Source organism: Sturnira hondurensis, unplaced genomic scaffold (genome assembly GCF_014824575.4).
Source record: "Sturnira hondurensis isolate 20B ecotype Veracruz unplaced genomic scaffold, ASM1482457v3 Scaffold0004152, whole genome shotgun sequence".
In the NCBI taxonomy this organism is placed as follows: Eukaryota; Metazoa; Chordata; class Mammalia; order Chiroptera; family Phyllostomidae; genus Sturnira; species Sturnira hondurensis.
The window spans coordinates 6,418,735-6,439,445 of NW_028076783.1; the positions used below are offsets into that span (position 1 = coordinate 6,418,735).

A 20,711-nucleotide genomic window follows, 5' to 3' on the forward strand; every position below is an offset into this window, starting at 1 on the left:
TCAAGCCTCACCCTTAACACCAACTCACTGTATGACCTTGGTGAGATCACCTCCCCTCTCTGGGCCCCAGTTCCCTTATCCATCAAAGGCCAGCTTCTGGTGGGCAGAGTGGGCTACCACTTTGTCCATACTGTTCCCTCTGCTGAGAATGCCCTGGCCGCCATCTCTGCCTCTGGTCCTTTAAGGGCCTGTTCAAAAGCCAATTCATCAAAGGAGCCTTCAGACCCTTCCATTCAGAATCCATCTCTCACAGACATTGAAATGACAGCATGAACCGACACTCGATGACATACAAAAATGTCCAAAATGCTTGTATATTAAGTGGAAAAAAGCAGGAGACAGGATAAAATGCATTTTCCCCATAGATGTGTGTTTATAATTGGAAATGCATAGGGAGAAAAAGGCCTAGTAGGATATATATAAAAATGTTAACACAACAGTCTCTGAGTCATGAAGATGATGGTGATAGTGATTTTTTCTTAATTTTTTTGAGGTTTTCTAAACTGCGTGCAGTAAGCACGTTGCTTTTATAAAGAGAAAAGCTAGGGCTTCTTTCCAGTTAAAAACTTCACCTCTGCTTCTCCTGTATTTGTGTGACCGATTGCCAGTTACCCTCACCGGGGCACACACTGATTTTCCCAGTATGATTGGGTGCTGGGTCCCCCCAGGCTCTCAGTAATATTTATGAATGGAACTGAAGGGGCTGCCTTGCTATTCCCGTGGGCACGTCTGCCCTGCAGTGAAACTGAAAACTCCCTGAAGAGAATCAGCACCTTACTGACTATACCAGCGTAGGGAGAAAGGACAGAAGGAAGGGGAGTCTGGAGGCTTGAGTGCTGGTTCTGGACGTGGCCCTAAGTTCTTGTCTCTCTCTAGGCCTCATTTTCCTCACCTAACAAATGAAGTGGTTGGAGTCCACACTCTCTAAATTAGTGCTCTCCAATAGAACTTCCTGTAACGATGGGAAAGGTCTATATTTATGTTGTCCAATATGGTTGCCACGAGCTCTTGAAAGGTGCCAGTGCTATTTAGAAACTGAATTCATTTAGGTAGAAATAGCCATCCTGAACTAGTGGCCACCAAATGGATGGTATAGCTCTAAACTCTTTTTTAGCTATGATGTTTGATGGTTCTTTTGTGTATTAAAGCTTCGTTTTCTCCAAAGAGCACCCTGGCTCCAACCTCTTCAGGAAATGTAAGTGCCGCAGACCGCGGCCATGTGGTCCACTGGAGAATGGGAGATGCCGTCTCTTTGCAGATCCTGAGCTAGTGCCTACTGATTGGCCAGGGCGGGCACCTGACCCAAGCAAGGCCAATCAGAGCTCTTCTCTGGGACTTCTAAATGTATTGTGGTGAAATTCACATAACCTAAAATTCATCTTTTAAAAGCAAATGCACAACTAGCACCTCTACATAGTTCCCAAACCTTTTCATCACCTCCAGAGGAAGTCTCATACTGAATAAGCAGTTGCTCTCACATCTAACTTTCTACTTCCCCTGGCAACCTTTCCCCTGGCAACCGTCAATCTTCATTCTGTCTCTAAGGATTTGCCTATTCTAGATATTTCACATTGATGGAATAACATGATACATGAGCTTTTGTGTGTGGCTTCTTTCATTCAGCATGATAGTTTGGAGGTTCATGTTGTAGCATGCTACCAGTCCTTCACGTGGAGGACGAGAATTCCACTGTACAGACTTTATACGTAAGGGCTGTCTGTGTCTACCTTCGGGCTGTTGCGAATAGCGCTGCTATGAACATTCACGTACAGGTGAGCGTTTGTGTTCCTCTTTTCAATTCTTTTGGGCCAATAGCTAGGAGTGGATGGAATTGCTGGATCATATGGTGATTCTATGTTTAACTTCTTGTCTTCCACAGTGACTGTGCCATTTTATATTCCTGTCACCAATGTATCAATATGAGCTTTCTGGGACTTTGTAACTTGGACCAAAAAAGCGTGGCTCTGAGTCTCTTTGTGGTGACTCAGTGCTATTTGTCTGGAGGACTGCAAATGGCACCCAAAGAGGGGGAAAGGTGACACATGGGAAGAGTTCAAGTCACCCCTGAAGCTCTGCTCTGACCCATCTCCTTCCTCATGGTTATGCACGTCAGAAAACTCCCCCTTCTTGCCCAAGCTGCCAAGTTGGGTTTCTGTCACCTCAAGAATCCTGACAAATACCCTCTTCTCAGGACTGAGTTCAGAATCTTGATGGTTCAAGTTGTGTCTTAGGGTGCTCTAGGCAGAACCCCTCCTGCCCCCACATTGTGAGTCACTGAATCCCCACCTGGACCCTGCAGTTGATCCACTCTTAAGTTCCCAGTTCCCCTAGACAGACCTCTAAGATAGACTTGACCTTGGCTGGTCATCTGATGAGAGAGTCAGCCGAAGAGGCCAGTGGGGAAGGGCAGATGGGAGCCAGGTTGCAGGAGAGGAGAGGGCAGGGGTCCCTTGAGGACACTGGAGCGGGTGAAGTGGAAGGCAGGCTGGAGGCCAGGCCGTGGGGAGGAGGAGGAAAAGGTGGAAAGAAAAACCCAGCAGAATCGCCAATGTTTAGATGGCCTTTCCAGGGTAATTGAGACAGCACGTTCAGGGCCAAGCATGAGGGCAACGTTCCTTCAGGGTCCCAGAGGGAAAGCTCTGATTTTGTTTTCTAGGGGGGGGGAGGAGTGGAAAGCAAAGGGGGAGGGCAGTTGTGGAGATAACCGCTCTGACGTCTTAATTCTCTAGGATCTCAAATCTGGGAACTGGGTTCTTGGGAGCAGAGCCCAGTCAGTTGTTTTTCTAAACAGGATCTGGGGGGCACACTGAGGCCCTGGGGTGGGGGCTGTAGAGGTGGAGGCCGGGAAGTCCTAGTTGTGGAGAATGAACGTTTCAGTTGGCAGGAACAATGTAGTACAGGGGGGGTGAGTGTAGGCCACAGGTGCCACCACAGGTGTACTCTTGATAGGAGAACGGTTCTGCAATCGTTTCCCGTAGAGAAAATGCAGAGATAAGCCACTCTCCCATACATGGCTAATTGAAATTTTCTTAATTTCTGATAGTTGGAATGCCTGAGATAGTCACACCTGGATGCACTCTGCCTTCATCTTTACATGGGGACTTCCCCATGTATGTGTATATCTGTGTCTAAACTTCCCCTTTTTATCCCCAGCTAGTGTGGCTCAGTGGGCTGGGCATTGTCCCATGAACTGAAAAGCCACGGGTTTGGTTCCCAGTCAGGGCACACGCCTGCATTGCGATTGATATTTCCTTCCTACATTGATGTTTCTCTCCCTCTCTTCCTCCTTTCCCCTCTCTCTAAAAAAATAAAAAATCAAAATAAGTAAGCTTCCCCTTTCCATAAGGACACCAGTCATAGTGGGTTAGACCCCTTGCTAAAGACCTAGCTGTAACTTGATTACCTTTGTAGAGTATTGACAGACTAGAGCTTCACATATCTCTTTGGAGGGACACGAGTCAATCCCTTAACAACATGATTCCCATCAAACAGGAAAAAAATTTTACGGTACGTTTAAAATTGTACCCATTGTGTTACTGAGACTGTTCCCGACAGGAAATAACCTCTGTTTTCTCTGAGCATCTCTGAACACCAAGGCCTCTGCTTACAGCTGTGCAGGGCTGATGATTAGAAGAATTTTCCACAGCCTGACTTCTGGCTCCCTTGATTTCCAACCATCTCTTCTCTCCCACACACAAGGTCTGCTGCCAGGTGCCCAAGGACGCATTCACACCGCTGTGCAAGCTCTGAGCCTGCACCTCCGTGTCGGTGTGCCAGGTGAGTCAGCTCAGTGGCCAGCAAGACACTTCTGGATCAAGAGAGCCGACCTAACTATGCACGGAACCTAGACAGCCACCAGATGCAAACTAAACATATCCTGACTTGAACTTCCCTTAACCAGACCCCAAAAATGCCATGGCCATTCCAAAGCCATGTGACACAAGGAAAATATGACAGTGAGAAAGAAGGTCAGAGTGGGAAAAGTCAGTGATCTCAGCTGCTTTTAATTAAAATGACTTGTGCAAATTTCACAGAAGCACGTGACCATGTGAACTTGGCGTTAGGGCCCCTCCTGGGATTCAGAGGGGAGCCCTGCCCGAGAGAGGTCCTGAACTTAGGCTTACTAGTCTCACCACCAACCTGCCTCGGGATGGCGCCTGTCTCTGTCTTTGAAAACCCCACAAACATTCATTTGAGAAAAACTAATCCATTTCCTATTGCCAGATGCTGTGCAAGATGTGGACGAGGCCGAGACAGATGAGCAAGCTGAGTGAGTCCAAACCCAACTTGTAGACATCACAGCTTCCCCCAGGAGCCCGGCCCTGGAGACACAGGTTTTCCCAGGGGCGAGTCACTGGGTAAAGGAAAAAACTAGCCTCAGTGTAGACCAGAAAGTGGGGCCTTTCCCTTTGAGAAGTGTGGTGGAAGCTCCTGGGAGCAGAAGCCTCCTCCCAGGCTATTCTCCAGGCTGGAGAGCCTCTAACAACCAGAGTTCCAGCCCAAACGGAGAGGTTATCCATTAAGCCGGGAGCATGGGAGTCAAATCCCTGAGGTCAGACCTTGGAGATGCGCCGACCCCAGAAACCTTCCTCTGCCCAGAGTCTTGGACCCGGAGGACTAGAGCCTCAGCCATCAGTCCGGCCTCTGACCTTGGCCTAGAACCTTCCTGCTTTGATCTGGGATGAGCAGATACTCATGAAAGCCTAAACCATTCCTTCTTGCCAGTGACTGACAAGTGCCAGCTGCCTGCCTCGACTCCTGCCCAGCCTCTTCATATGTCTAGTGAAATGACAACGGACTTTCAACTTCAGAAGGGCTGGGCAAGTTTGTCTTTCCCCCGCTGTAGTCTCAGCCCAGGTGAGTGGAAAGCACATGGCAGGTGCTGGATAAGTGTTTGTTGAGTGAATGAATGGAACAAAGAGATCCTTGACTTCTATGTGGAGGAGACAGTAGACTTGTAATAGTTGGTGCTTGTTCAGTGGCAAATGTCAGACTCCAACGCAGACTAGCACGAGAACGAGACAGTTACTAGTTCACACCGCTGAGGTCCAGGGGAATTCTAGCTCTAGGGTTCATGTGCTCAATGGCTATTATGCATCTATCTGTCTCCCCCTCTGCACTTTGCTTTCCTCTCTGTTTGAATAAGCCCCAGGCAGGTCCAGGCTTACAGTCCAGCAGAAAAGAGACCATCTTGTTCTAAAAAATTCAAACAAAAATCTCAGAGTTGAGTCTCATCGGACAGATTTGGGTCGCTTCCCTGAACTAATCATAGTAACCAGGGACATTTAATGCTCGGATTGTCCAAGCCTATTCCTGCAGGTGACCCCCCCGTGGGGTCTGTCACCAGGAAACAGGCAGCTCCGAGGCAGACTTACCACAGCATTGAACTAAAGCCTGAATGTTGAGGCAAGTCTTTCCCTCCCTGAGATCCATCTCTTCATATGTCATCGAGGACGATGACGGTGCTAACAGCAGCCCCTGCCTTCTTCCCATCCTAGAGCTTTTGTGAGGCTCAAACGGGACTGTGAGTCACGATAAGAGCTACCATTTGTTGAGGCATCTCTAGGCATCTGGCCCTGGGCTAAGTAAACCATTTACACATTTATTTTTATATTTACAACAATCCGGTACTGATGAGAAGCAGGTTATGAGTGGTTATAAGGCTTGCACACTGTCACGCAGAGAGCGAGGGTGGGGCTGGGGTTTAAAGCAGTGCCCTCAAGCATGAAGCTATATATAAACTGTAAATAATTTTACAAGCATAAGGGATTATTAGTAATGGTCTGTACTGTTAATAATAGTAATTTTTAAAAACTCTGAAAGGAAATTCAAATAAATTCAAACAAATGTTTGTTTAGCACCTACTATGGGCTGATCACTCACCAGGGGCTCAGAAGGAGACGCATAAATAACTGTGAAACAGGCAGGCTGTGATCTAATAGAGCCATAAACACGCCCCAAGGGAGTGTGGGGAGCAGGAGATTGACTCCACGTGGGCAGGGGAGGGGAAGGGGTCTGGAAAGGTCTGTTAGAAGAGGTGGGATTGGAGCTGAGCGTTAAAGATGAAAGGACTTCTACAAAGGGAGGAAGGAGAAAGTCAATTTTACAAGGAACATGGAAGGATCTAAAGACCCAGAGTAGAGTTCCTGGATAAGAGTTAAACACTTCTATGCAAAATAACTTTCACACCAGCAGGAGCTTCAAAAAGTGGTTGACTAAGTGGAGCACAGCCGTTGCCATGGGAACAGAGGCAAGCCACAGTCCCTGTCATTCCTGACTCCCTGACTTCGAGCTGTCTAGCCAAGGCCACCCCTCGGAAGAAAAGCCCAGCAAGATTGCTGCCCCAGGAGGCTGACTCTTGTTTCCCAGGGTGGCAGAGCTGACGGGTGACATCTGGGTCTGAGAAGATAGATAGTTAGGGGAGGCCCCTGCCTTGAAGGGCTTTGGACACACAGGAGCCATTTGAAGCAGGCACTGGGGCCTCGCGGAGGGCATGTGGAGGGCGGGCAACGCCCACGACAGCAGGCCGGCAAGGTGGCTCCGTCCGCACTTGGCGCCCAAGGAGCAGAGCAGTGCAAAAGTTGCTGCATGTCGCTGGATGCCTCCAAATTATGTATCTGTGTCATTTCTGTCCCCACTCAGACCTCCCAGGGCCCCTGGGGACTTTCAGGCCATTTCGATGCTCTGGGACCAGAGCAGCATGTAGCCACTCAAGTTCAAGGGAAACCGAAAGTGAAGACCCCTTGACTACCTCTAACAGGAGGATGAAAGGTTGGGTATCCGACACCGCAGACGTTGGGTTCCAGACCTAGATCCAAATCCTATCTCTGACATGTTCTAGATGCATGACTTTGGGCAAAGTCACTGGAAAGTCACACTCACTCTTTCTTTGCTTCTTAGTTTCTCCATCTGTAAGATGCAGATGGTGATAACGTTACCTGCGTCATTGGAGTGTGTGAGAATTAAAAGTCCTGCACGGTATCTGACACATGGTAGATGTTCCAAAAATACAAGCTATTATTATTATTATTATTATTATTATTACTTTCAAATTTCAATTCGGTTTTGATTCAGGGTTTTGTTCCTAGGCAGGGTCTCCTTACAGCTTGTGCTAAAAAGCTGGTTTCCCCAAATACGGTAGAGGACGATGACAGCAGTACTACTTGTGAGGGGACCCACTATCTTCCACAGAACCAGGGACTACTGTGAAGAAGGAAGGCAAAATTCTGTCACTGAATGCCAAGCCGAGATGCTTGAGCTTCTCACTGCAGGCAGCTGGTAGCCATTGAAAATCTAGGAGGCAAGGACCAACTCGATCAGGGGAACTCAGACTTTTGTTCCCGAGGCTATGCACTTGTAAGGAATAGACTCCTAGGATCATGACAATGGAATCCAAGTATAGCAACAATAACAACAATAGCTATCATTTCTTGAGAGCCTATTGTGCACCAGGCACTGTGCTAAGAACTTCACCCGGCTTGTCTGTTGTAATCCTCGCAACAACCTCATGAGGCGAATACTATTATTATTCCCATTTCACAAACAGGGCCTTGAGAGGTTAATGCAGGTAGCTAAGTCACACAGCTAGCACACGGTGGAGCTGGGCAGGAACACAGGCAGCCCAGCTCCGGGGGCCTCACATTCAACCAGGACCTCAAATCTGGAGGCTTGCGAGGAGGTGCTGGTGGGCAGCCTGTTGTTCTCACCTTTAGGAGCCCCTCCATTTACCTGGATCTCAGCACCCCTACTCAGTGTGTGTGTGTTTGTGCACACGTGTGTGTATGAGAGAGAGAAACGTCAGCTGATCAGTGAGGATGGAAGCCTCTAAACATCAGAGTGGGCAGATCCCCTGATGGATGGGCTGGAGGCCGGCTTGAATTAGGCCGATTCCTCCCGAGGCTGGCAGAGCCCTGGCGGGTACTTCTGAGGAGGTGGAGAACAAGTCCTTTCATAGGGCCTCCCTTTGAGCTGGCCTCGAGGTGGGGCCGGGGTCGGGTAGGTGGAGGGTGGGGAACGTGTGGAGAGGTGAGGCCGCAGTCAGGCTGGGCAAACAGATTGGGCAGCGGCTGTGAGCACAGAGCACCGATTGTGTACCCAGAGCTCTGCTTTCAATAATCTACTTGGAAGAATGTTTCATTGAGCACCAGAGAAAGGAGCCATTGAAATGCCCGGGCAGGGGCCCTGTGAAGGGTTAAAGGCGAGGGGCTGTGGGTGCCCGGGCTCTTGGCACTCCTGGGTGCGATGTCTGATAAGGGGGTCCTGACACAAGGGGCGCTCAGTGAGACCACAGAGAAGACCAGAAGCAATAGTGGGGGGGATGCGTATCTCTCCCGGAAATGCTAATGGGATGCCCCAGCATCAAAGAAGAAAATGCTTCTCCTCTTAGAACCATTTTCCCCAAGCAATATCCAGGAAGAACTGGGTCTCAGATGCCTGGAGCCTGTCCACTGGCAAGGACAGCTCATGTGGACAGGCGCGTCTCCACCTGGCCTTCTCACACAGACCCTTAACTTGGGCCTTTGCAATACATTCTCCACCATGTAGCCATATGGCTTTCTTAAATACCTCCAACCTTCTCATTAATCATTAATTAATTCTAATTAATGATGCCCTAGTCGAGAGCATGGGAACCAGTGGTCACTAGACTAGGTATCCAAGGGAACTTGTGGAGTTTTCTTTTTCAGAGGTCTTTCCCAGGGAGAGAAGCTGCTCGGCGGGAGGATGTGGCCCAACTGCTGGAACCCTGTACTCCACTCTGGGGGCTGCTTACCCAGGGGCCACTCACCCTCTCACAGCACAGGACCTTTGCGGGTTGAAGTGCTGGGAGCACCATGCTGCCACCTGAGGGCTGCTAAGAGGAGGCAGGGGGTGGATGAGCTGGGCCTGCCACTGGGGAGGAACATGCTGCTGGGTTCCTGAGCCTGCCTCTTCAGGGAGAATGCTCTAGAACTGAAGCTGAGCTTATGCCATGAACTTGTCATAGTAACCACCTCAGGATGGTTACTGACTTAAACAACAGCCTAGGTTGTCCCTAGCTTTATTAGAGAGAGGCTCCTGAACTGCACTGACACCCTGAAGGGCAAGGCGTCCATCATTCACGTCTGTGCTGGGCTGTGACTCGGTGACGCCCTTGGTGTGTTTAGATAGATGTGGCTCTTTGTCCCTGTACAAGTGGCCCCAAACTCCTAGCCTTTTGGAATTTACCAGTCTGATGTTTCTGTTTATTCTTTTGTTTCTTCCTAATGTTTTCACTTTGACACTGTATTAGTACAAAACAGGCAGCTGCCTCAAGCCACCTTCTTAAATGTTCTTTCTGAGCTGCTCCCAATACTCTTGAGCTGGGAAATGAAACCGTAAGCCCTGTAAGAATTGTGTATGAAGTAAGAGTCCTTAGGCATGACATGAAGATAGCTCCGGAGCTCCCTTCTGAGTTAAAGGGTTGAACTCTGACATTTTTGACTGCTCAGAGGCCGTCTGCATTTTCTTTCAGGCCCTTGATTCGATCCAGACTTGACAAATCCACCTCCAGAGGACGACAGCACGCATAACCTGGGCATGAGATCTTTGCCAAGGTCAATGAAGTCAGAAGGAAATAATATCTGCACTAAGATAATTTTAGTTCAAAGGTGGCCAAACATACACACACCCGCCATGCATAGCAATGAAGCCACAGACCCAGCTCACCCACTTTTTCACTTTTACATCTGTGTTCTAAAGAGTTTTCTGAGGATAAATACTTAGAATCATAACATTTTCAAGCAGGAAAGAATCTTAAGGTCCTCAAGCTTTGCCCCCGGTTTTCAGGTTAGGGCTCTTCTCTGTTACTTCCTGGACGGACAGGCACTTTATTCCCTTCTTGCATAATTCCGGTGTGGAGGAGCTCAGTGCTTTTTGAGGTCTGATTTCATCAATGGAAATTTCTGACAGGAAGTAGCCATGCTATCCACAGTATCCACAGTATTCCTCCCACATTTGTGACCTGCATTTTGTGTGCAGATGTTAGGTTCCTCCCAGTGCTCTGGTGGAGAGACAGCTGTCCTCTGGGGGCTGTCCTGGTGCAGCTGTCCTCTGGGGGGTAGGGGTGCGTGCTCACCTCTGTGAATGAGTGGACCAATCTTACCTGTATGAGGTGGATATTCCCGCTCTCAATCATCTGGGAAGCAGCTAGGTCCCCAGATGGAAACTGCAAAGACTAGCTTCTGTTTCTCTGAGACATGCTTCTTGCGCCTGGCATTGATGCAGCTTAGAGTTCTTGAAAGTCTACCTGGATGAGAGGAGGGCTGATGGACATCGTCCCAGGAAAGAAGGCAGGTAGGGACCCTGCAGAGGACACAAAAGGAAGATGAGTGAGTCACACCTTAAAAGTGGTATGACCTGAATTCTCATCACTCTTTGTGGTTATTTCCTCCTTGCCTTTGGGAAGACCTGATTTAAATGTTCCAGCCCGGACCCATTGTGTAATGGCATCAAAAGAAGAGCCAAAGGTCAGTATTTATTCCCCTAGGGCATGAAGGGGGGATGGTGCTCTCTGAGAACACTGTGGGCTTGGGTGATTACTGAGGGACTCATCAAAGAAATGTGACTATTGAGAAAGAAGAATTAGGCCCACCCTGGCTGGTGTGGCTCAGTGGGTTGAGCGCTGGCCTGTGAACCAAAAGATCACCAGTTCCACTCCCCATCAAGATACATGCCTGGGTCATGGGCCAGGTCCCTGGTTTGGGGTGGAATGCTGTGTTTCTCCCTCTCTTTCTCCCTTCCCCACTCTCTAAAAAATAAATCAAATCTTAAAAAAAAGTTAGGTCCAAGAGCTCCACCCATTCGTCACCACATAGTGATTCACCCATCACTGTCACCCTCATATTAAGCTGCCAGATGATTTACAGAAGTAATCCTTTCAGTTGGCCTGGAATCTGTGGCCCAGTCACATTCACTTGTAGGACTTCGTCTTTTCTCTCAGAGCTACACAGGACAAGCATGAAAACTGCTCACATTCACCGAGTGCTTACAATGTGCTGGGCACATTACTGAGCACTGCATCGTATCTCATTTATATCATTATCCCATTTTACAGATGGGGAAATGGAGGCTGAAGGAGGTGAAATAATTGGCCCAAGGCCCGACCCCAAATAAGCAGCAAGATTTGAACTCAAGCAATCTGACGTCAGAGCCCACAGTGTGACCTCTTGGACACAATGCTTGTCCTGCCTCTGGGACAGCATCATAGAGATCTGCAGCTTGCGAGCCTCCTAGACCTTTACTTTGGGGGCGGGGCTGAATCCCCACCTCATCCCCATTGCCATGTATACTTGTGCTACTTCTCCAGTTCCTCCTGACCAAGATCTGGGACAATGCAAAAGAATTCAGAACCCAGGTCCATCTGACCCCCCTGTGACTTGTCCCACTTTGACCCTCAGGATGGCCTCTGCCAAAGCATCATTTCAGCAGCCTTCCCCTCAGGGGGCTGCGTTTCTCCCATCTGTCCTCAACGTTTCTCTGCCAGAACGACAGGCCCAGTTTTCCCTTTTGATAAATCTGGTCACCCTAAATATGGGCCGTTGAGTGGTGGCCCCACGCAGCCCTCGCTTCAAAATGCAGATGGACTCTGGCTGCTATTTTGGAGGTCTGGTGTCTTTCCCCACACTGGGTGGTTTTAAGGACACAGGGAAGGATCGGGACACAGGGAAGGACCCCCTGCCAGAATACTGGCAGGGGAAAGGGGCCAAGAGAGAAATCACACCTGGACACTCTTTGTTTCCCAAAGTTCACAAAACACTGTCCCTTCGAGGGGCTCTGTGAAAAACAGGGTCCTTGATCGCATGAAGTTGGGGAACACAGCTTCACCAACCTCCCTTCTGGAGACTAGCATATTAAACATTTGAAGTCCTGGTTTTGTTTAACTCAGTTCTCCCATTTAAAAATGCAGCCTTGTAAAAATTTGGAAAGTAACACGGAAGTTGCAAACAGGTACCCAATGGCCTAAAATGGTCCTCAGGTAGGTTTGATTTAGACTGTATAGTGTTTACATTTTGCTTTAAATTAGTTACTAACACTTAACAACTGGAATATTTCTCATAATAGACTACATTTGGGTTTTCTTAAAAAAAAATGAGAAGACTCAGTTGCATGGGTCCACATTCTCCCACTGCCTTCAGTCTGGCAACACAGCAAGTCCCCTGCTTTACTCATTTATAACACTTGCCTGGCCCAGGAGTCCCCCAGGCTTGCTTTCCGAGCAGTGGAGACTTTCTTGGGTGGGAGTTGGCCTGGATGACCCTTGGGGCCCATTCATCCATTCATTCATTCATGTTACATATACGGATTGAACCTCTAGATCCTGTGGATACAAGATGATACAACAGCCCCTGCCCTTCGGATTCTAGCGCCGGCATTCTAAGGTTCCCGTTGTGAATTGCTGAATAGGAATGGGGGCGGGGGGAGGAGAGGGAAGCTGGCAGGGCCAGAACCTAGCTTCCTGATTTCCAGCGCCTGGTGCTTTCCAAAGTCGCCTCCTGTTCTCCATTGCTCTCTCTACTGCCACTCAAACAGCCACTGCGAACCAAGGGAAGAAGCCACTAACTTGTTCCGAGACTTAGACGAGTTCCCGCCCATTTCTGGGTCTCAGTTTCTTTTACTGTGGATGAGCCGGTTGGAAGAAAAAATTATGCGCGTCCCTTCCAGGGAGGGTATTCAGAGATGCTAAGACTCCATAATCCAGGAATGTCTGACCCGGCCATTCCGGAGCTGTTCCCTCGAATTCCAAGCAGCCCCCTCCCTCCTTTCCCCAACCTCGCCAGGGTGGGGGCTGGAGCTAGAGGGCCGAGCGGGCCTGAGCTTCCCGCCGGGGGGGCGGAGCCGCCTTTCTGTGTCCCGCCCCTCCACCTGGGTTTTGGCCCGGCAGATGTTACAACTTTTTCGCGTTCTCTCAGCGGTGTCAACTCCAGGCCCGCCCAACCCTTGCCTCCCTCCCCCTTCCCTCCCTGCCCACCTCCCTGCCGGGAGGCCGACTGTTCTCAAGACTCCGGGCGGGGCGAGAGGCCGGGCCTGGGGCTGGAGGGTCGGGAGGGAGGAGAAAGGGAAAGCAGAGGCGAGAGAAATTAGGAGGCGGGAGAAATCGAGGGCTAGATCGTAGAGGAGAGTTTGAGGATGGTGGAGAGCACTTTTTGGAAGTCACCACGCCGCATCTCAGGCTGGCCCAGTTGAGCTGGGGGAGAGGGAGCGAGGGCGGCATAGGGTGGGCGAGAGAGCGGTGGGAGGCAGCTGGGCGCCAGCCTGACCTCCCTCCCCAGGGCGCCCCGCTGCAGCCGCGCAGGTCTGGCCTCGCCTTCCGAACGCCTGTCCCGGACCATTCACTGGGCAGCCCTTCGGGGGCGCTGAGCGCTCTCGCAGCGTCCAGGCGGGCAGGCGGGCGGGCGGGCCGGCGTGCGGGCTGTGCGCCCTGGGCGCGCGCGGCGGTGAGGCCTGGAGAGCTCTGTATGCTAAGACGCGCGCGCGGGCCGGCTTGGCGATGCACGCCCTCACTGGCTTCTCGCTAGTCAGCCTGCTCAGCTTCGGCTACCTGTCCTGGGACTGGGCCAAGCCAACCCTGGTGGCCGACGGGCCCGCCGAGGCCAGCGAGCAGCCCTCCGTTGCTCCACCCCAGCCTCCCCACATTATCTTCATCCTCACCGATGACCAGGGCTACCACGACGTAGGCTACCATGGCTCAGATATCGAGACCCCTACGCTAGACCGGCTGGCCGCCGAGGGTGTCAAGTTGGAGAATTATTATATCCAGCCCATCTGCACGCCTTCACGGAGCCAACTTCTCACTGGCAGGTAGGCATGACCCAGGCCCTGGGGCTGGCTGTCCAAGCCCCAGATAAACCGAGTTGTGGATTTCCCCTGCCCCTCTGGGACCCGGGAAACCAGGACTCGGGGCCAATTCTGTCTGCAGTGGGCTGTGTGATCATTAGTAAATCCTTTGCCCTCTCTGGGCCTCCAGTTGGATCATCTTTGAGGTCTCTCCCTCTCGTGTTGTAGGACACTCACACTCCACACTCTGTGAAGGAGACATCTGCTCATCCCTTTGTTAAAGGAATATGGCAGCCTCCAACACTTAGGTTTGAATGGTGCTTCTGTTTACACACTCCAAGGCCCTGAACAAACTAGTTAATATCTCTAAGCCTCAGTTTTCATGTCCATGAAATGGGGTGAAGAACAGTTTTTCTTTTGAGAAACAGCAGGAAGGATGGAATGAATTTCGTGTAACCTGCTTGGCTGTCAATGAATCGCAGCCTCTATGTCACTGGAAGGGTTAGGGTGTCCAAATTGTATGATGACTCCGTTGGGAAGAAACCCAAGTTTTGACAGGTGGAGGTGAGAGATGCACGTGGGATGCCATGAACTCAGTAGCCTTAGGCTAGTGACTTCCTTTCTCCAAGCCTCTGTTTTTTCATCTGCAAAAACCTCCCAAATTGGCTGGGAGTCCCAAGGAGACATGCTGCTTTCACAGAATGAGTTGTCCACTGGCGAGGTGGCAGGATCACAGGATTGAAAGAGCAGGGAAACAGGAGGTGGGGTGTGGAAAGCAAACTCTGGCCACTTAAGAGAAAATCCTTTGGCAAGGCTGAAGCTAATCCCCCTTGGATGGGGTCCAAGGCCTGCTTTCTCCCAAGTTCCACCCAAAAGCCACTTGTGTGACCTCAGGAACCAGAGCCGTAATCTTCCTGATTCCTGGATGGCAGAAACTGAGGCATGGAGTCAGGCGGGGTCCAACTCATTCATGCCCGTACTCAACTCTGGGTTCTGTAAGAGAGGGCGGCTGAGAGGCCAGGTACTTGGCGGGGGTCCTGGAGCTGGGAGTCAAATAGCTGCGTTTCCTTCCTTCAGTGTGGCACTCAGCGTTTAGATCCAGGAACGGAGAGAGGCCGGGAGGAGGAGGAAGAGGGGCCACTGTATGTGTTTCGGGTGGCACTGTGGTAAAGACCGAATGGTGACTTACCTCCAGAAGAGGGAGGAAGAGTCTGCATTACCAGGATTTGTGCACAAGTTATCATTTCTGCCCCAAGAGGCGACTTTTGGTCTAAGCAGGGGAATGGACAGCCAGCAGGGCAGTGTTCCTGCTGCCCTCCCCCCCACCCCGCCCCGATCTGTGAAGGATGGCTGGGCAGAGTCTGCTCTCCACCCCCTGTATCTGGCTGCATCTGACTGATGCTAACGACTCTCATTAGTGTTTGTTAATAAATCCAGTCGTGTTTGGTGAAGCTGGAGAGAGCCAGCGTTTCTCATGTTACTCCTTTGCACTGGGCTTCAGGGACTCTGAGCCGGCCCACCCACTTTATACAACAGTGCTCCATGGTGCCCAGCCCCTAGAAAGAGAGGCTTGGCCCCGACTCAGGGCTCCAGAGTACTTCTTGAATCAAATCTAATCATTCATTAGCTTGACTGAGGTCCTCAGAGGCCTCATCACAGAGAAATTACAAGCATGAGTCTTGAAGACCAGGGTTCACAGTGCAGCTCCACTGCTTGCCAGCAGTCTGAACTTGGACCTGTGGCCTCACTTTTGGGAGCTTCAGTTTTATCATCTGTAGAATGAAGGTAATGATAGTCTTTCCTGTAGGTTTTTTACAAGGATTAAGTGAAATAACGTATGTGGTGTATACTATTAAAAATGGCAATAGTAGTTAATGATAGCTAACAGTAACAGCTATAAGATTAGGAAACCAACAGAAACACCCCACCCCAGTGTCTGGGTTAAAGGCATCAGGTATTCAGGTGTCAGGTCTTGATTTAGTTTGGATTCCCTGGGGTTGGGGGGGAGGGGGCAGAGAAAAGGTATGGCATTCTAAAACACTGGTGAAGTTCCGGGCTTTTTATTTACTCTGGACTTCTAAGATTTGAGTAAAGGCAAGACCCTATAAGCAGATCACATAGGGGCTTTTACCACATCAGGGAGAATGGGGTTGGAATGAATGAATGAGGATTCTGCTAACCATTTTCTTCTGCCTCAAGATGGTAGCCTGTGTAAGTGACCCAGGTCCAGGGGCTACATGCATTTACAGACAGGCGCAGAAGAGTCAGTCTCACAGAATTTGAGAATCAAAATATTTTTAAAGATCTTCTATTTCAACCAACTCACTCTTACACATGAGCAGACACCTGGGGGAAGGGAGGGGCAGCCTGGTTTTCTGGAAAAGCGTCTGTGCTTGGACTCTGTTCGCATTTATGTTCAAGTCCTGCCCTGGCCTTAAAGGACCTTGGGGAAGGTCCTTCCCCCCCTCTGGATCTTAGTTCTTTTTTAGGACAAGGTGGATAAGCTAGAAGATGACTTGGGTCCCTTCTGACTCTAAGATTCTCTTAATGTAATTCATTCATTCATTCCATAAGCAACTGAGTGTTCTCTGAACAGCACCTGAGTGCTAGGAATGCAGTAGGCCCAATGGCACGGACACTAAGTAGAATCTCATGGCCGGGTATGACAATAATTGTGCGCACTAAATGCTGGGGGAACTCAGAAGCAAAAGTGGCTCAGTTTTTGAAAGACCTGAAGAGACTTTACAGTGGGGGTACCATTTGGGCCGAGCTCTGACAAGTTGCTAGGAGTTTGCCCGAGAGAGCAGGACTTCTTGAGGCCCCATAGCAAGTTAGTGGCTTAGAACTCAGGGACTCTGAAGTCTGTAAAGACTGCTGAGGATACAAATCCCAACTCCAGTTCCTAATTGTATGAATCACTGGGCAAGTGATTTATTTTACTGAGCCTCAGTTCCTTTACTTGGAAAATGGGAAGAATAATGGCATGCACCCTCTAGGCTGTAGTGAGGATTTAGTGAGGTGATTCATACAGGGGCCTAGTGCAATGCTGAACACATAGTGAGTGCTTAGTGTTTGCTATTATTATTTTGTTGTCACGATGGACCTGGGTTTGACTCTTAACTCCCCAAATTCCTAGCTGTGTTATCCTGGGTGAGTGGCTTAACCATTCTGAGCGTCAATCTCCTCATCTGTAAAATTATAATAATATCTGCTTCAATTGATTTTGATGATTCAAAAAGATAAAGCACTTGAGGTGCTTAGCACGTTTGATAATACCTGCTGGTTGCTATTACTATGTATGCTGGGCACGCTGGGACCAGAGCCCACTTCAGGGTGAGTATCGGGGTTGGATGGCCAGGGCAGTAGTGGTAGCTCACTCGTGCTTTCTGTGCCCTCTGCACGTCTCCCCAGGTACCAGATCCACACAGGACTTCAGCATTCCATCATCCGCCCTCGGCAGCCCAACTGCCTGCCGCTGGACCAGGTGACCCTGCCCCAGAAGCTGCAGGAGGCAGGTTACTCGACCCACATGGTGGGCAAGTGGCACCTGGGCTTCTATCGGAAGGAGTGCCTGCCCACCCGTCGGGGCTTCGACACCTTCCTGGGCTCACTCACAGGCAACGTGGACTACTACACGTACGACAACTGCGATGGCCCTGGGGTGTGCGGCTTTGACCTGCACGAGGGCGAGAGTGTGGCCTGGGGGCTCAGCGGCCAGTACTCCACCATGCTCTATGCCCAGCGTGTCAGCCACATCCTAGCCAGCCACAACCCCCGGCAGCCTCTCTTCCTCTACGTGGCCTTCCAGGCGGTACACACGCCCCTGCAGTCCCCCCGTGAGTACCTGTCCCGCTACCGCACCATGGGCAACGTGGCCCGGCGGAAGTACGCGGCCATGGTGACCTGCATGGATGAGGCCGTGCGCAACATCACCTGGGCCCTTAAGCGTTATGGTTTCTACAACAACAGTGTCATCATCTTCTCTAGTGACAATGGCGGCCAGACATTCTCGGGGGGCAGCAACTGGCCACTGCGAGGGCGCAAGGGCACTTACTGGGAAGGTGGAGTGCGGGGCCTCGGTTTTGTCCATAGCCCCCTACTCAAGAGAAAACGACGGACAAGCCGGGCACTGGTGCACATCACCGACTGGTACCCGACCTTGGTGGGTCTGGCAGGTGGCACTGCCTCTGTAGCTGATGGGCTAGATGGCTATGACGTGTGGCCAGCCATCAGCGAGGGCCGGGCCTCACCACGCACAGAGATCCTGCACAACATTGACCCGCTCTACAACCACGCCCGGCACGGCTCCCTCGAGGGCGGCTTCGGCATCTGGAACACTGCTGTGCAGGCAGCCATCCGAGTGGGCGAGTGGAAGCTGCTGACTGGAGACCCTGGCTATGGCGACTGGATCCCACCGCAGACGCTGGCTGCCTTCCCTGGCAGCTGGTGGAACCTGGAGAGGATGGCCAGTGCTCGCCAGGCTGTGTGGCTCTTCAACATCAGTGCTGACCCCTATGAAAGGGAGGACCTAGCTGGCCAGCGGCCCGATGTGGTCCGCACCCTGCTGGCCCGCCTGGCAGAGTATAACCGCACAGCCATCCCTGTGCGCTACCCGGCTGAGAATCCCCGGGCCCATCCTGACTTTAATGGGGGTGCTTGGGGGCCCTGGGCCAGTGATGAGGAGGAAGAGGAAGAGGAGGAGGAGGCCAGAACTCGAAGCTTCTCCCGGGGGCGTCGCAAGAAAAAATGCAAGATTTGCAAGCTGCGATCATTTTTCCGTAAACTCAACACCAGATTGATGTCCCAACAGATCTGAGTGGGGGAGGTGAGGCTCTCTGTCCTCCTAAATATATTGCCCCACTCAAGCCTGGTCCTACTTCTCCCAGGGAGGGGCCTGAGGTCAAGTCCCTGTCTGCAGGGAAATGGAGGGTGTGCAGCCCCATTGTTGGAGAATGGGGTGCTTGGCTTGGGGTGGGGGTAGAATAAACTGGACTGGGATGGCTGGATCCCAGTCCTACCTCTCCACTGACATACTCTGTGGCCTCGGGTGACCTGCACACACTCTCTGGGCCGGGCCTCCCTTTCCTCATCTGTGAGATGAGCTCGAGTGACATTGTGGCTCTGTTGTGTGGACCTGGTGCCTGGCACCATGGTAGAGTTCCTGGGACCTTACCATCTCCCAGCTCATTTAAGTTCTCATCCTTGAACCCTGTCCTCTGCAGAACTGCTTGGGTAAGGGGTCACATGGAGGCAAGTCCAGGCCTGGACCCCTGCCAAGGCATGTCACTCTGGCCATGCTCTGAAGAGATCCCTGAGCACTGTGGGTGGAGGTGCAGGGACCCAGGGAGGTGACTTGGACCAGTCCTTCACATGGCTTGGGCCAGTCCTGGGGCTGGACCGGTGGTGGGGGCTGTGGTAGAAAGCTCTCCTTCCTGTCCCCAGCGCCCAGGGAAATTGGCCTGGCTGTGAGCTGCTGCAGGACCCAGGGTGGTGGAAATAGCTACGAAAAGAGCCCTTGAGCCAACAGTCAGGAAATCTGGGTTCTGCTTTGATCTTAGGCCCAAACTTTCCCCTCTGGGTCTCAATTTTTCCATCTGCAAATGAGGATGCTAAACTTGGCTCTGCCTACCTCACAGGGCTATAGAGGATCTGCCAGGCTAGTGGATGTGGAGGAGCCCATGAACTTGATTAAAATGTAGTAACCCCGAAGCAAAGGCTGTAGTGCTGTCCATGAGCATGGGGTTGTGTGCATGTGCATCCTGGGGGCAGGTGTGAGCTAACTGCTGGCCACGTGTATGGGAGAGGAGGTGGGCAGCCTGGCCTGGAAGCAGAACGTGGAGGTTCTGCTCCTGTCCTGGCGCGGATCCACAGTGTGACCTCAGGTGAATCCCAGATCCTTTCTGGGCCTCACCACCGCCTTTGTACAGTGGGTGATCTAAGAGCCCTTTCCACTTGGCCATTCTGGGCTCCTGCACACATGTGTGTGTGTGTGTTAGGGAACATGAGCTGAGTGGTGGGAGGAGCGGGGTGGGGGTTTCCGAGCCTCCTTGCTGCATAGTGTGCCTCCATCCGCACACTGCGTTCTGCGTATCTCCCTTCAGGTTCCAGTCGGCACAGCGTGTGTAGGCGAAAGCCCTGCTGTGAATTTTGAAAATAGTTATTTTTGTCACTGGCAAAGGAGGCCTGTTAGGACTCGTCAGCCTGTGGATGAGCAGGCTGGGTGGGGCGGGGTGGGTGCGGTGCGGTGGAGGGGTTTGGGGGTTAGTTAGGAGCTGCAACCCCACTGCAGGGGCAGCTCAGCCCAGGAGTGGAGGTCTGCCCTAGGGCTGCAGGGTGGAGGTGAGCGTTCATGTCCTGGGCCCCTTCCTCCCAAACCTGGGCTCCTGCAGCTGGAACCTTTCTCTTCCTCCAAAATGTTGATGTCAGGGCCAGGGTGGGCAAGGACCAGGACTGCAGAGGTCAGTGATTCTAGCCAGGCCCAGTGCCTTCACCTGTTCAGGAGGGAGACTTGGAGGAAGTCACCCACTGGGACAGTGCCCCAGGCCCAGTGTCCCCCAGGGAAGGGCTGTTCACAGTCTGCCCACTACCCAGGATACTCCAGCTGTGCAGGGGGCTTGTCCCAGCCCTGTAGATGGGGCCCTCCAAAGTGACAGGAGCCAGGTCTCCCTTGTGGCTCTAGGCTGGTACCAATTGAGTAACAGGCTTGCCCATTCCTGCTGAGTCAGCCCTGCTCGAGGTGGCCCAGCCTCCAGCTCCAGCCCTGCTTCTCTTCCTGGGCCCCTGACCTCTGGGGCCATAAGTGCAGAACTATCAAATGTCCTTTCTGCTCTTTCCTACCTGCCAAGGCCCATTCCCTTGGCCAACCTGGCCCCAAACAGGGAGCTCAGCTGGGGTTGGGGGCTGGCTCCTGCTCCTGATTT

General features: G+C 51.5%; 1 protein-coding gene across 1 annotated transcript; it reads left to right on the forward strand.

Annotated features, from left to right (window-relative positions):
• Positions 1-13,283: 13,283 nt before the first annotated feature.
• ARSI (arylsulfatase family member I) lies at positions 13,284-19,488 on the forward strand. Its single transcript, XM_037044908.1, has 2 exons — positions 13,284-13,815; positions 17,203-19,488. Exons 1-2 carry the CDS (start codon positions 13,505-13,507, stop codon positions 18,605-18,607), a joined length of 1,716 nt encoding a protein of 571 aa, XP_036900803.1. The 5' UTR covers positions 13,284-13,504; the 3' UTR covers positions 18,608-19,488.
• Positions 19,489-20,711: the final 1,223 nt, after the last annotated feature.

What these genes read in the sequence shown, in the direction of transcription:
- ARSI (XM_037044908.1), top strand. Translation starts at nt 13,505, where the DNA reads ATGCACGCCCTCACTGGCTTCTCGCTAGTCAGCCTGCTCAGCTTCGGC. An exon ending in AGCCAACTTCTCACTGGCAG is followed by an intron (nt 13,816 to 17,202) that starts GTAGGCATGACC and finishes ACGTCTCCCCAG; the next exon opens with GTACCAGATCCACACAGGAC.